General features: G+C 39.3%; 2 protein-coding genes across 2 annotated transcripts; one reads left to right on the plus strand and one right to left on the minus strand.

Annotated features, from left to right (window-relative positions):
• Positions 1-72: 72 nt before the first annotated feature.
• LOC135461523 (ribosomal L1 domain-containing protein 1-like) lies at positions 73-9,630 on the minus strand. Its single transcript, XM_064738658.1, has 7 exons — positions 9,536-9,630; positions 7,259-7,398; positions 4,126-4,270; positions 3,064-3,212; positions 2,351-2,452; positions 1,303-1,469; positions 73-794 (listed from the first exon to the last, which is right to left on the minus strand). Exons 1-7 carry the CDS (start codon positions 9,563-9,565, stop codon positions 415-417), a joined length of 1,113 nt encoding a protein of 370 aa, XP_064594728.1. The 5' UTR covers positions 9,566-9,630; the 3' UTR covers positions 73-414.
• Positions 9,631-9,821: 191 nt separating this feature from the next.
• Positions 9,822-13,607, plus strand: LOC135462147 (soluble calcium-activated nucleotidase 1-like). The gene is made up of 3 exons (XM_064739522.1): positions 9,822-10,522; positions 12,703-12,906; positions 13,222-13,607. The coding sequence occupies exons 1-3, from the start codon at positions 9,943-9,945 to the stop codon at positions 13,590-13,592; spliced, it is 1,155 nt and encodes a 384-aa protein (XP_064595592.1). The 5' UTR covers positions 9,822-9,942; the 3' UTR covers positions 13,593-13,607.
• Position 13,608: the final 1 nt, after the last annotated feature.

Here is a 13,608-nt window from a genome sequence, read left to right on the forward strand (position 1 = left end):
GAACAACTAGGCTTAGGTGTTTTTTTTTGTTGTTTTTTTTTAATTTGGTAAATTTTTGGTGTGTGTGTCTAGTTCAAAACATCATGTGATCATTTAATCCCTGTACAGAATTCAAATGTGCTGTTTGGTACAAAGTGTAAGCAAGATAAGGACAATGACAACATGGCGATAAAAATGGGATTTTTTTAGAGTTTATTTTTACATTCATAACTTCATAGTCAAGTTTCGCAATGATCAAGTGAATTAGCTCTACTAGTAAGATAATAGTAGTTTCCTCTAATCACACAGTCATTTCCCAGGGTGATAGATATTGTTTATTCCCAAGGCCCTTTCATGGACCACTGGTCAGTATGAGTGAAGAGGAGAGAATGCATTGTGGTGAACAAGTATCGTCGCACCAGCCACTGGAAGTCTTTAGGCTTTGTCTTTTGTCTTTCCAGTTTTTGCAGTCTTGGATGTCAAGGTCTTTGATTTTGTTTGTGCAACTTTCTTCTGTTTCTTCAAGGTTTCTCCAGACTTTTGGAGAACAGTGAGGCTTGCTTTTTGCCCTTTCCTGGAAGCAGTGGCTTTGACCTTTGGCCCATCTGGCTTTCGTCGCTTGACCTTTAACCTTGTGGTCTGTCCAATCTTCTCCAGTTTTCTCTTTCGTTTCATCTCTGACTCCTCTGTCACTATGTGAACCTCTCCAGTGGGAAATACTCTGACCTTGCCCTTCATCACTGTGGTTACCTCCTCTGGTTCTATCATCTCCCTCTTCTTCTCTACTTTTGGCAGCTTTACATCCTTTGCAGAGTCTGCACACAAGAACAGATAAGAAAACACCAGTTAGCACCACATCTTAGAGCTAAAAACATTAAAAGTTTACCGGGAAAGACTACAAAAAAGTGAATCTGGTGCCAGGAGAAAGGCCATTGAAAACTAGCTCTAAAGTTTTTTTTTTCTTTGACTAAATTACATTCAGTCAAATTGTAAAGTGGCTTTATGGACCATTTTGTCATTGGCAAGGTACTTTGACATCACATACCTTTTTAAATAATTAATGTTGCTAATAACAGCCATTCCAATATTAACAACTGTGCTCAGAATGGGGAAAAACTAAACACCAGTTACAAGAGAACTGACATGTATTTGATAAGTGTATTGTGCAGAACTATGATGGGAGGAAACCGGGTCGGGCACAGGAGAACTTACGACAATTCACAGATTGTTAGCAGACCTTCCCATGTACCATCAGAGAGGAAGCCAGCTTGAATGAAGGTTCTGGATTAGAAATACTGGGGTTAAGATCTCGCTTGTACTTACCTAACGAAGCATACACTGGAAGAGAGACAGATTTCTCTGTTTTTATATGGAATGACCGAATGTTAGCAGCACCTCCTGGAATACTTTGTGCTATCTGCTGAGCTGCTGACATCACATTCTCTGTGATCTGGACAACTGTTTGTTTAGAGTGGGCTACATAAGCAGTGCTGAAAACAATGACAATCATGGGATTATGCAAATGTCAACACCAGAGTTTCCAACATATTTTATTTGATTGGTGTTTTACACTATATTCAAGAATATTTCACTTATACGACGGCCGCCAGCATTATGGTGGGAGGAAACCGGGCAGAGCTCGGGGGAAACCCACGACCATCCACAGGTTGCTGGCAGACCTTCCCATGTACGGCCGGAGAGGAAGTCAGCATGAAATGGACTTGAACTACCAGCGACCGCATTGGTGCAAGGCAATTGCGCTGCACTAGTGTGCTAACCAACTGAGCCGCGGAGGCCCCAAAGATTGAAACATACAAAAGAGGACCATCACCATCTGATCATTCTGCCGTTCAATACACTCATGCATATCAATGCTTGTCATCATGCTTCTCCTGACTCCAGGACAGTACATGTACTATCCTAGTTGTTAACAGCGAGTCACTGTGCTACACAGGATAGCCTAAAGACATTTAAATATGTACCTGATACCGTACCATATTCTTATGTTATGTGGTCTGGACGACTGACATGTATTGCTGGCGATTTGGTGCCCAATTTCTGCACTACAGCCTGAGCGATATCCAGAAAGAGTAATCACTAATAACAATAATTCTGTTATTTAAAACGCACTTTCTAAATGTCATCTACCAGTGTGATATATTCTTATTCTGGCCATCAAACACTAAGCTGGCTAACAGTGAGATACACCTGGCTGTTATCTTGACGAGTGCAACATGCTCATGTATATTGGCATACATATACTTTGCAAACTTGTCTCTGACTTTTGATTATGACTATTCTTATGTAAAACCCTGCGTATCTTTGGCATACCAGTAACTATTCAGTTAGCCAGCAGGCTAATCTGCCTTACCAGGATGAGCCTCTTCCACTAATTACACAGCGACTGTTGTTCAGTGCTCTGTTGATTTCCTTTTTCAAATCTTTGACAGTCAGATTAACCTGTACTGGATGTCTGCAAAGAACAGACAGGCCACTGAGTCAGAATTCATTGCAGCAGTTATGAATCAATTGCTCATGTGATCATAGACTGCTTTCACATATTATATTTATTGGCATTTGAGGTCAAAATCAAGTGATGTGGCAACAATTAAAAGATCTCATTGACTGTACTAGGGTAGAGGAGATAAATTTTGTGAGTAAACTCGTAAGAATACAAAAACGATTAACTGTTGAGTGAAAATGAAATGGTGAAGTACAGCTCTTTCGACATGTCTGTGGATTATTTTTCATTAATTATTTAGAAATGAAAAATTAAAATATGGCTGGAGCTGAGATTTCAACAATAACCTTTACATTCACTCTCAAGAAATTTATCACTATCTTGACAGCAGAGATAAAAATCTTCCTCAGTTCACTGACTTATCCACAGAGGCTGGAAATACATGTTGTCATGGTGATCGTTTCACAAGTGTATGAAGCATTACACAGAACTACCATAGCAACCACTACATTCATGGTATTAACGAGCTTTTGTGATGGGTTCATGTTTCCTAATTCCTAAATTGGTTGCAGTGACAGCGATATTGTGAAGTTATCACCATTAACAGTTTATTGATAACCCACCTTTTTCTACCATAAAAGTGTTTTCCAAGAAGAGAGGGCAACAAATGAGCAATCCTTTCATCAGTTAAGTGAAGATTAAAACTGTTTGACAAATTCCTTTTGGCCTCATATGGCTTGTACATGGTTTTCAAGGCTTTCAGTGGAATAATCTGTCCAAATTAAGAAACATATCACACTGTAATTACGCTTTTGTAACAATGATTTAGCCATTTTTCTTGATGGGTGAGTTTTGAGTTGTATCAATGTTATTTCAGTAATGCCACAACATTGTTTCCTTGAAGGAATGCCGTCACCTGTATGCTTCAATAAGATGATATGTTTGAGACAAAGGGTGGCCGAGCTTTTCGGTTCCTAGGTTTCAATTTGGTGCAGGTCGCATCATTCTGTGTTCATAGTTTTTGTTTCACAGAGAAAAATGTGAATTCTTAAAATATGCTGAATATCAAGAAATAAACTTAACGCAATGCACTTTACAGCACAGTTCTCTGTTTACTAGCTTATGCACAAATCAATTTTGGTGATTTCATGGTAATTTTTTTTTTTTTTTTGTCACTTGGTAAAATCTTGAAACTTTCAGTAAACAATGTTGCCAAAGTTCTATTCAGGGCACAACATAACATCAAGTAAGGTCAAATATGAAAGATTGGAAGAAAATTGAAAACTTAGTCACGTGACGAGCCTTCAGAATACCAATTTGCTTACATATATGTAAATCACACTTTTTTTTTTACCATTTAAGTAGGCCTACTCATTATGTAACAGCAAATCAAATTTCACCCTGGTAGGTTGAGTGGTTGTTAAGAAAAAGACTTCAAAATGGCCTCAAAACCATGTGACCTGTCAAAAATCGCAAAGCAGCAAAAGTTTTGCTCAGTATTTAAAGGTTCTGTATTGTTATTAATAAGTTGGGTTTCTTTGTGTTTAGCAGTTTTCGAGATTCTTAATCTTGAAGTCATCCAACACAAATAAACCTAACAAGTTCAACAGGTGCCTCAGGACAGCATGGACCATTAACTAGGGACCAATCAAGGTAAATTTCAGAAAACACCTGGAAAGACTTACCTCTGATATTTCCTGAATGTTATGTCTACTGAGCAGCTCCTTGTAGTGAAACACAGTGTCTTCATGTTCTCTGGACTTCCTGTCCAGATCCTTGACAAACAAACTGACAAACTGGCTATCTGTAGCGACTCCATTGGGAAGATTTCTGATGAAGACAATACATGTACTACTATTATCATCCAGTTATAAAAATAAACATGTTTGCCTTAAATTATATAAGAGGGTGGAAAAGCGAAATGATATCATGACATATCCTCTTGCCGTCTTGTGTGAATGTTCACAATGGTGTACAGGTGAACTTAAACGATGGACAGTATTAAATCATTTACCTGTACAACATTTACAATTAGTTTGCTGTCTTCATGCAGTCCAGTTTATGGGTGAATAATACCCGACAGAAACAAACAAACACAGTGAGCGACATACTGACCATAAACAGTGCAAGGCCACTACAGTGTGCGACATACTGACCATAAACAGTGAAAGGCCACCACAGTGTGCGACATACTGACCATAAACAGTGACAGACTACCACAGTGTGTGGAATACTGACCACAAACAGTGACAAGAATACCACAGTGTGCGACATACTGACCATAAACAGTGACAGACTACCACAGTGTGCGACATACTGACCATAAACAGTGACAGACTACCACAGTGTACGACATACTGACCATAAACAGTGACAGACTACCACAGTGTGTGGCATACTGTCCATAAACAGTGACAGACTACCACAGTGTGCCACATACTGACCATAAACAGTGACAGGCTACCACAGTGTGCCACATACTGACCATAAACAGTGAAAGACCACCACAGTGTGCGACATATTGACCATAAACAGTGAAAGACCACCACAGTGTGCCACATACTGACCATAAACAGTGACAGACTACCACAGTGTGCGACATGCTGACCATAAAAAGTGAAAGACCACCACAGTGTGCGACATACTGACCATAAACAGTGAAAGACCACCACAGTGTGCCACATACTGACCATAAACAGTGACAAACTACCACAGTGTGCCACATACTGACCATAAACAGTGAAAGACCACCACAGTGTGCGACATACTGAACATAAACAGTGACAGGCTACCACAGTGTGCTACATACTGACCATAAACAGTGAGAGACTACCACAGTGTGTGGCATACTGACCATAAACAGTGAAAGACCACCACAGTGTGCTGCATACTGACCATAAACAGTGACAAACCACCACAGTGTGCGGCATACTGACCATAAACAGTGACAGACTACCACAGTGTGCGACATACTGACCATAAACAGTGAAAGACTACCACAGTGTGTGGCATACTGTCCATAAAAAGTGAAAGACCACCACAGTGTGCTACATACTGACCATAAACAGTGAAAGACCACCACAGTGTGCCACATACTGACCATAAACGGTGACAAACTACCACAGTGTGCGACATACTGACCATAAAAAGTGAAAGACCACCACAGTGTGCCACATACTGGCCATAAACAGTGACAGACTACCATAGTGTGTGACATACTGACCATAAACGGTGAGAACCTACCACAGTGTGCAACATACTGACCATAAACAGTGAAAGACCACCACAGTGTGCGACATACTGACCATAAACAGAGACAAACCACCACCGTGTGCGACATACTGACCATAAATGGTTTCAAACCACCACAGTGTGCGACGTGCTGACCATAAACAGTGACAGACTACCACAGTGTGCGACGTACTGACCATAAACAGTGACAAGACTACCACAGTGTGCTACATACTGACCATAAACAGTGACAGGCTACCACAGTGTGCGACATACTGACCATAAAAAGTGAAAGACCACCACAGTGTGCGACATACTGACCATAAACAGTGAAAGACCACCACAGTGTGCCACATACTGACCATAAACAGTGAAAGACCACCACAGTGTGCCACATACTGACCATAAACAGTGAAAGACCACCACAGTGTGCCACATACTGAACATAAACAGTGAAAGACCACCACAGTGTGCCACATACTGACCATAAACAGTGAAAGACCACCACACTGTGCCACATACTGAACATAAACAGTGAAAGACCACCACAGTGTGCGACATACTGACCATAAACAGTGAAAGACCACCACAGTGTGCGACATACTGAACAAAAACAGTGAAAGACCACCACAGTGTGCGACGTGCTGACCATAAACAGTGAAAGACTACCACAGTGTGCCACATACTGACCATAAACAGTGAAAGACCACCACAGTGTGCGACATACTGAACATAAACAGTGAAAGACCACCACAGTGTGCGACATACTGACCATAAACAGTGAAAGACCACCACAGTGTGCCACATACTGACCATAAACAGTGAAAGACCACCACAGTGTGCGACATACTGACCATAAACAGTGAAAGACCACCACAGTGTGCGACATACTGACCATAAACAGTGAAAGACCACCACAGTGTGCGACATACTGGCCATAAACAGTGAAAGACCACCACAGTGTGCGACATACTGGCCATAACCAGTGAAAGACCACCACAGTGTGCGACATACTGACCATAAACAGTGAAAGACCACCACAGTGTGCGACATACTGAACATAAACAGTGAAAGACCACCACAGTGTGCGATATACTGACCATAAACAGTGAAAGACCATCACAGTGTGCGACATACTGAACATAAACAGTGAAAGACCACCACCGTGTGCAACATACTGACCATAAACAGAGACAAACCACCACCGTGTGCAACATACTGACCATAAATGGTTTCAAACCACCACCGTGTGCGACGTACTGACCATAAACAGTGACAGACTACCACAGTGTGCGACGTACTGACCATAAACATTGACAAGACTACCACAGTGTGCTACATACTGACCATAAACAGTGACAGACTACCACAGTGTGCGACATACTGACCATAAATGGTGACAAACCACAACACTGGGATCTCCAATCAAATAAACATATTTGGTTTATACAAAAAAAAATTCCAGCCTCAATCAAATCGTCATATTTATAAATGGACAAATAAAGAGTATCTTACTTTCAACTAAATAGGGCATATCAGGACATTAGCACAAATAGAAACCTCACATCTAATTGTTCAATGACTTACAATTTTATTGTTTTATTCTTCAGCTGAGGCACCTTCTTAAAGGTAAACTGAAGCAATATCTTCTCTGGGTTGTCCAGAAAGTCTGTGTCAGGCTTTGTCTTCTTAATCAACAACTGGAGAGCGGACACAGCCTTCTCAACCTAGGAAAACACCAACAAGATGACAATGTATGTGATGTTTGGTATGATGCCACTGCATCATTTACCAGTTCAGGTGAACATTAGGTATACATTAAAAGTTTGGGGTGACCTTATCTATCAACTGAAAACCACCTACCCAATTAGGTTTTCTTTCTGAGTTCTAAAGTATCGGATTCTGAAACAGGCTAGAGCAAATCTGCTTTTCCCAATTACAAACAAGGGTCAATGAAAGATACCCAATACTTTAAAACTCCCCTTAAGGATTATCACCCAATATCTGAAGGTGCAGGGGTGCAGGCATTTTCTCCTCTGGACACCTGTACCCCTTGACAATTCGCCCCTACTCCCCTCCCTCACCCACTTTCTCAGTAATTCAACCTCCTCTACAATTCCTCTTCACATATATATGAACACATACCAAAGCTGTATTTGTTTGGATTGAACAAATAGAAATAATGAGATAGGTAAATCAAGAGGGGTTTAAAGAATAGTATAAATTGTGAAGAATGTCACTTGTACATATTATTTTTCCCAAAACATCTGGACACTCAACGCTTTACTTGTGCCACAAGCTCTACTCACCCAGATATGAAAATATTGTTTAAATATTGATGCAAGTCCAAAACTACATTTTGCTATAAATGCTCACAAGTTATGTACACTATTTGGATTGTCCTTTCACCCGATCGATCACCAGCTTGCCACTGCTGCGGGAGGGTCCTAAATTACAATTGAGCCGTTCGAAAAACGAGGTTGTTGTTCATGAGTTGCTTTCCATGTGAATTCTTTGGAATTGTGAAGACAAGGGTGCTATTTACGTGTTAATTTCCATGTGCCTTTTGACGTCATTAGTTTCCCCCCAGTCACATGTTTTTACTGATTTTTCTTTGGTTAAAAATGAATGGAGTATGTTCAATTTACACGCAAAGAAAAACAGCGTAAGTAAGACGTTCTTCATATTAGTCTCACCTGAAACTGTCTTCCACGAGTTTTTTGTGTCCAACTGTTTGTGGTTCATACATTTCAGAAAGTCATTTCTTTGTTTTGAAAAAGCTCTGGATTCGAACTTCCATTAGACAGTATGTTGGGTCCGTATTCAGATGCTTATACCACTAGATCACTAGAGTTGTTGTGATAGTATGAACTTTTTTGGAAACGTGTTTAAAAACTAACCTCATTCAGGGAAGCATGAAAGTTACATGCAAACACAGCACCCAGACATTACTATATCCATTTGTTTTTTTTTAAATATCTCGATCCCCGTTCATTTTTGTACCAATGAAAAATAAGCAAAAGCATGTGAGCATGGGGAGGCAGTTATAAAGGGTAATATTTATGTATAACTACCTATGTCAATAAATTCATGATTTGCTGAATGAGGCTGGCCAGATATGGAGGAGACATTTGTCAGATGTAGTCCATGTGACAAAACCATGTGACACATACACATTCAACCCTTACCATGTTCATCTATTTTAAAGACGTCTAAAAACCACGTTCTAGCACATCAACTCGAGTGCTGTCTGATGAAAGTTTGAATCCAGAGCATTTCACAACAAACTACAGAAATCCTTTCAAAAATGTATGAACCACAGATAACACTACGTACAAATCCCATGATATATAACAGTGCTATGCAACAGAAATGATAAACGTCTTATTTACGCTGTCTTTCTTTGTATGCAAACTAAACATCTCTCAATTCAATTTTAACCAATGAAAAATCACTAAGAGCATTTAACCGTGGGAAAGAAATGGCGTCAGAATGCACGTAGAAATCAGCAAGTAAATATTACCCTAATCTTTACAACTCCCCATGGAGAAAACAAATGACATCAAACCTGAAAGCGCACATGGAAAGCAACACTTAAACACAAACCTAGTTTATACAACATCCTCTGCAACATGTAGTATGATGGAGGGAAAGGGTTACAACCACAGGTGCACTGACCTTATTCAACTCCTCTTACTCCTCTATAATCATGTGGCTACAACTTACATCTATGAAGCCATGTGTTTCGACACTATCATGAATCAAATTTCAGTGTTTTCTGGGGCAACACTAAAACAATAAGCACGTATAGGACCAAGTATCCATAACGACAGAATTATGGACGATAGCTAAATGTGCAATCACCTGTTGTTTGTCAATATCCATTGGCTCCATCTATAAAACTTCTAATTAGATGAAGACTTGTGTCGACTTTCAACTCCACGTGGTTTGTGTGTTTTCGCAAGAACCGGAAGAGAACGTCAAGGTAATTTAATTTGTCTATATTTTCATACTTGTACAGCAACATCAAAAATTATAATTTATATTTCTAAGACGTTTGCTCGCTGATTACTAAATTAAAAATATCTTTATTTGGTGCGGAATCAATTATCGGAATCACAATGGCGAGCACCAGCTGTCAAAAGTGGAAACGTTGTCAGGAAAGAACATGTCAATGGTCACGTCAGGGTTATGTAGTTGTGACGTTTCCGATTTAAGTCATGAATGTTTCCTGGATTTAAGGTAGAGGTGTTGACATCCATGATTCCGCCATGAAAGCGAGTACTTCGGTCCACGACTGGATGAAGGCTATTCAAACCCCCACGCCGTATCGGGTGGGCACTGCCAAAATCCAGCTAAAGCCACGATTTCTGGCGTATGCATCGCTCTTCACCATGGCGCTTTTCATACTCTTTGTTTTTGTGGTGTTGCCTCGACCAATCAGAGGCATACCAAATTGTGTCGAAATAAGAAAACGTACTGAATACAACTCAACATATCCACTAACCGAGCCAGAAGACTTAGGCGATGGATATCGTTTTAAAATTGCGGTTGTAACAGATCTGGATACTGATTCAAAGATCTCGGAAAACACTTGGAAAAGTGACATAAAGTTTGGGCATATAACTGTGTCAACAGACATGAGAGAAGTCAAAATACATTGGGAAGACAGTGTGACTCTTTCATCAGGATTGTCACAAGGGGGTAGAGGCATGGAACTGTCAGAGCTTGTGGCATTCAATGGGAAACTTTACTCTGTGGATGATAGAACTGGGATTGTGTACCAGATAGACAATCAGAAAGTCATTCCATGGGTGATCTTGGCAGATGGCAGTGGTCATGAAAGCAAAGGTAGCATAATCTGAAAACTCTGCACCTCAAAAATATATTAGAGAGGGTGGATTAATCAGAGATTGCTCTTTCTACATCTATTCCTCCTAAAAAAATACATTTACTTAAGGGCACTCCACCACCCCCAAGTTATGTAACATTTCTCCCAAAAGTACAAATGTGCTGTTTGTTGTAGCTTCTTATGTCATTATTTTGGCCAACAGAAGTCACCTGAAATGTGCCTCTAAAGCGAACATAAAGTCAGCTACTAAAGCTGAATTAATTGATGTAGTGGTATTCCAGAAATGTTCTAAAAATATTTTAAAAATTCTACACCACTTATCAGCAAAGTAAATAACAAACTATTGTCAGTACCAAGCCACTCATTTGGTGATCCCATTTTGTCATGTTAAAGCTATCTAGAGTGACATCAGAAAAACCTGAGGTTCTCCCGTGCCAGCTGTATTAAACAATCTGTATTAAACAATCTGTATTAAACAATGTGAAAGTGAGAAAATACAAATAAAAGTGCCTGACACCCAACCAAAGCATATCAGCTCTACTCTGTGTTCAAAGGGCCGATATTTCTTTTAGTTTGGTGCTCGGTCAGGGCAGTATTCCTGGACACAAGCGTCATACTTTAGCCGTCCTGCTCATCCTCGTCCTGCATGGGTGTAAGCATTTGGCCTAACTGGCTGCACCGACTTCAGGCAATTTACCAAACGTAGCAGGACCTTCTGATTTATAACAGACCCTTTCATTCAAACTTTTTGGAAGAAAATGCAGAGTCACAATATTTTTCTTCAAGCAATGACTGTGCAGAGACGGTTTTCTTGCCAGCTCACAGTGACAATTACTGCAGTATCCTGCCCAACATGTGCATTGTGACGTGGGCAGCTGTTCTCAGTTCCCTGCTCATAAATGTGTGGTTCAGAATGCCACAGTTTAACACTTAAACTACCCCCAGAATCCAATTTATTGCATCAGTATTTGACTATTCACTATAAGAAACCACACTGACAATCGACAGTTAATAGGTTTTTTGACGTGACAGCCAATTATCATATGACGCTTTCGGCACTAGTGATTAGCCAAGTTCATAAGGACTTCTATAACACGGCTACTCAGAATGAATTGTCCGTCAGTACCATATCCCCATTGCTGAACTTCATCTTCGTGGCTTTCAAAACTTTATAGAATTTTTTTACATATTTTTCTGTGATAACTGTGTCCTTTATCATTTTTTCCGTGTATATATAGTGCCAGACTTCATGTTCACTTTAAAGGTCTAGAAAACATAAAAAATACATGAAGTCCAGGTGACAGAGTAAAAGTTAGTTTTAACTATCAGTATGCTCTGAACCTTTTTTTTTTTTTCAATTTTTGTTTAATGAGACATTAGAAAATAATTTTTGTATGGTGGGTATTTGGTACTGCCTCTTGGTATATACTGTCTCTGCATAATAATGTTCTAAATGAAGATGTAGTGAATGTTTAATATATATATATATTTGTGCTAGAGTCTGGACTTTACAAATGTGCTCAAACAGAGTTTTTTTATGGTTTTAATATATTAATAAATTTAATCATAATTAAGATTAAATGCATGTCTTTGGATATAAACAACAAATTGAAATTGGAATATATTTATTTTGCATTGCATCATATCCTTATTTATAACATTATAATGCAAAGACGATATATATCAAAAGGTGGTCCTGAATACCTACCATACAAAAATATTTTTACATATCCTTTCTTCTGAAAGAAAACATTGAAAAAATATTAAAGACTTTCCATGCTTTTTCGTCAGATCTTGGCATCATTTTTATGTTTTCCTCACCTAGGTGGCTGAAGAGGACAAAGCTTCCAGGGCCTAGGCTGCCCATGGACTTTGGCTATTGGACTGAGACATTGTAAATTAATTTAGCTGCTTTAACACCCTTAAATTATTTGATATTACCTCAAAAGACAAATATTGCGCTTTATTCCAGCTTCTTATATATATGTGAGGTCAGAGCATCGCTGGCCTAGGCTGCCCCTGGACCTTGGTCTGTCACTAACATATCACACACCTTCACCCTCTGTAGATTGCATTTTATTGCATGATGGTCAGCTATGCATGCATTTAGGCCCATGTTCTTAAAATTTAACAAATTCTTTGTCAAGCTGTTAATTATGTGTATTATGTGTTGTTTCAGGTTTTAAATCTGAATGGGCTACAGTGAAGGATAAGCGAATGTATGTTGGAGGACTGGGAAAGGAATGGACTACTGTTTCAGGAACTGTCCAGAATTTTAATCCTCAGTGGGTGAAAAGTATTGGGCCAAGTGGAGATGTAATTCATCTGAACTGGAGGGAGAACTACAACAAAATGAGGCATGCATGTAGTACAGACTATCCTGGTACGAGTCTCTCATTATCAGCTTCTGTGGAGTCATTTCAGTTTTTCTCTTGTGGATGAGTTAGATTGAGAGATTGTGCGAATGGCATGTAAAACTACATGGAATATGAATATAATAAATTTCTAGCCGGAGTAGAGCAAAATTTGTAGGCCTATTTCCAAAAGATTAAGTAATTATTTCTTAGAAAGGTACATAATGAGACATGTTTTTGTGTGATACTTTGTGATCTAATTTGATAATTTCACAAGTATTCATTGTGAGTGATAAAAGGAATTTGATGTTTTGCCTTGTATCATTTTTATTTTATTTTGTTAGGCTATTTAATCCATGAAGCGGGCGTGTGGAGCATTGTCCATCAACAGTGGTTCTTTCTGCCAAGAAGAGCAAGCATGGAGGCGTATGAAGAAGTTGCAGATGAAAGGCGTGCATCCAACATCCTGCTTGTCTGTAATGAACATTTTGAAAACATTGAAGTTCGTCACATAGGAGTTGTTAATCCTACCCATGGCTTTTCATCATTCAAGTTCATCCCTGGAAGTAATGACAGATTGATAATAGCTCTCAAGTCTATGGAAGACAAAGGACAGATAGCTACCTTTGTCTTGGTCTTCTCTGTCGATGGAGAGATCATCTATCCAGAAACAAAAATAGGAGATTATAAATATGAAGGGATTGAATTTGTTTGATTATGAAAATATTTTA

This window comes from Liolophura sinensis, chromosome 1, assembly GCF_032854445.1.
Source record: "Liolophura sinensis isolate JHLJ2023 chromosome 1, CUHK_Ljap_v2, whole genome shotgun sequence".
Lineage (NCBI taxonomy): Eukaryota > Metazoa > Mollusca > Polyplacophora > Chitonida > Chitonidae > Liolophura > Liolophura sinensis.

Coding starts and splice junctions, on each gene's coding strand:
- LOC135461523 (XM_064738658.1), bottom strand. CDS start 9,565: ATGGAGCCAATGGATATTGACAAACAACAG. Junction 3,213..4,125: donor ACATTCAGGAAATATCAGAG/GTAAGTCTTTCC, acceptor TAATTTGGACAG/ATTATTCCACTGAAAGCCTT. Junction 795..1,302: donor TCCAGTGTATGCTTCGTTAG/GTAAGTACAAGC, acceptor TCTTGTGTGCAG/ACTCTGCAAAGGATGTAAAG.
- LOC135462147 (XM_064739522.1), top strand. CDS start 9,943: ATGAAAGCGAGTACTTCGGTCCACGACTGGATGAAGGCTATTCAAACC. Junction 10,523..12,702: donor CAGTGGTCATGAAAGCAAAG/GTAGCATAATCT, acceptor GTGTTGTTTCAG/GTTTTAAATCTGAATGGGCT. Junction 12,907..13,221: donor ATGTAGTACAGACTATCCTG/GTACGAGTCTCT, acceptor TTATTTTGTTAG/GCTATTTAATCCATGAAGCG.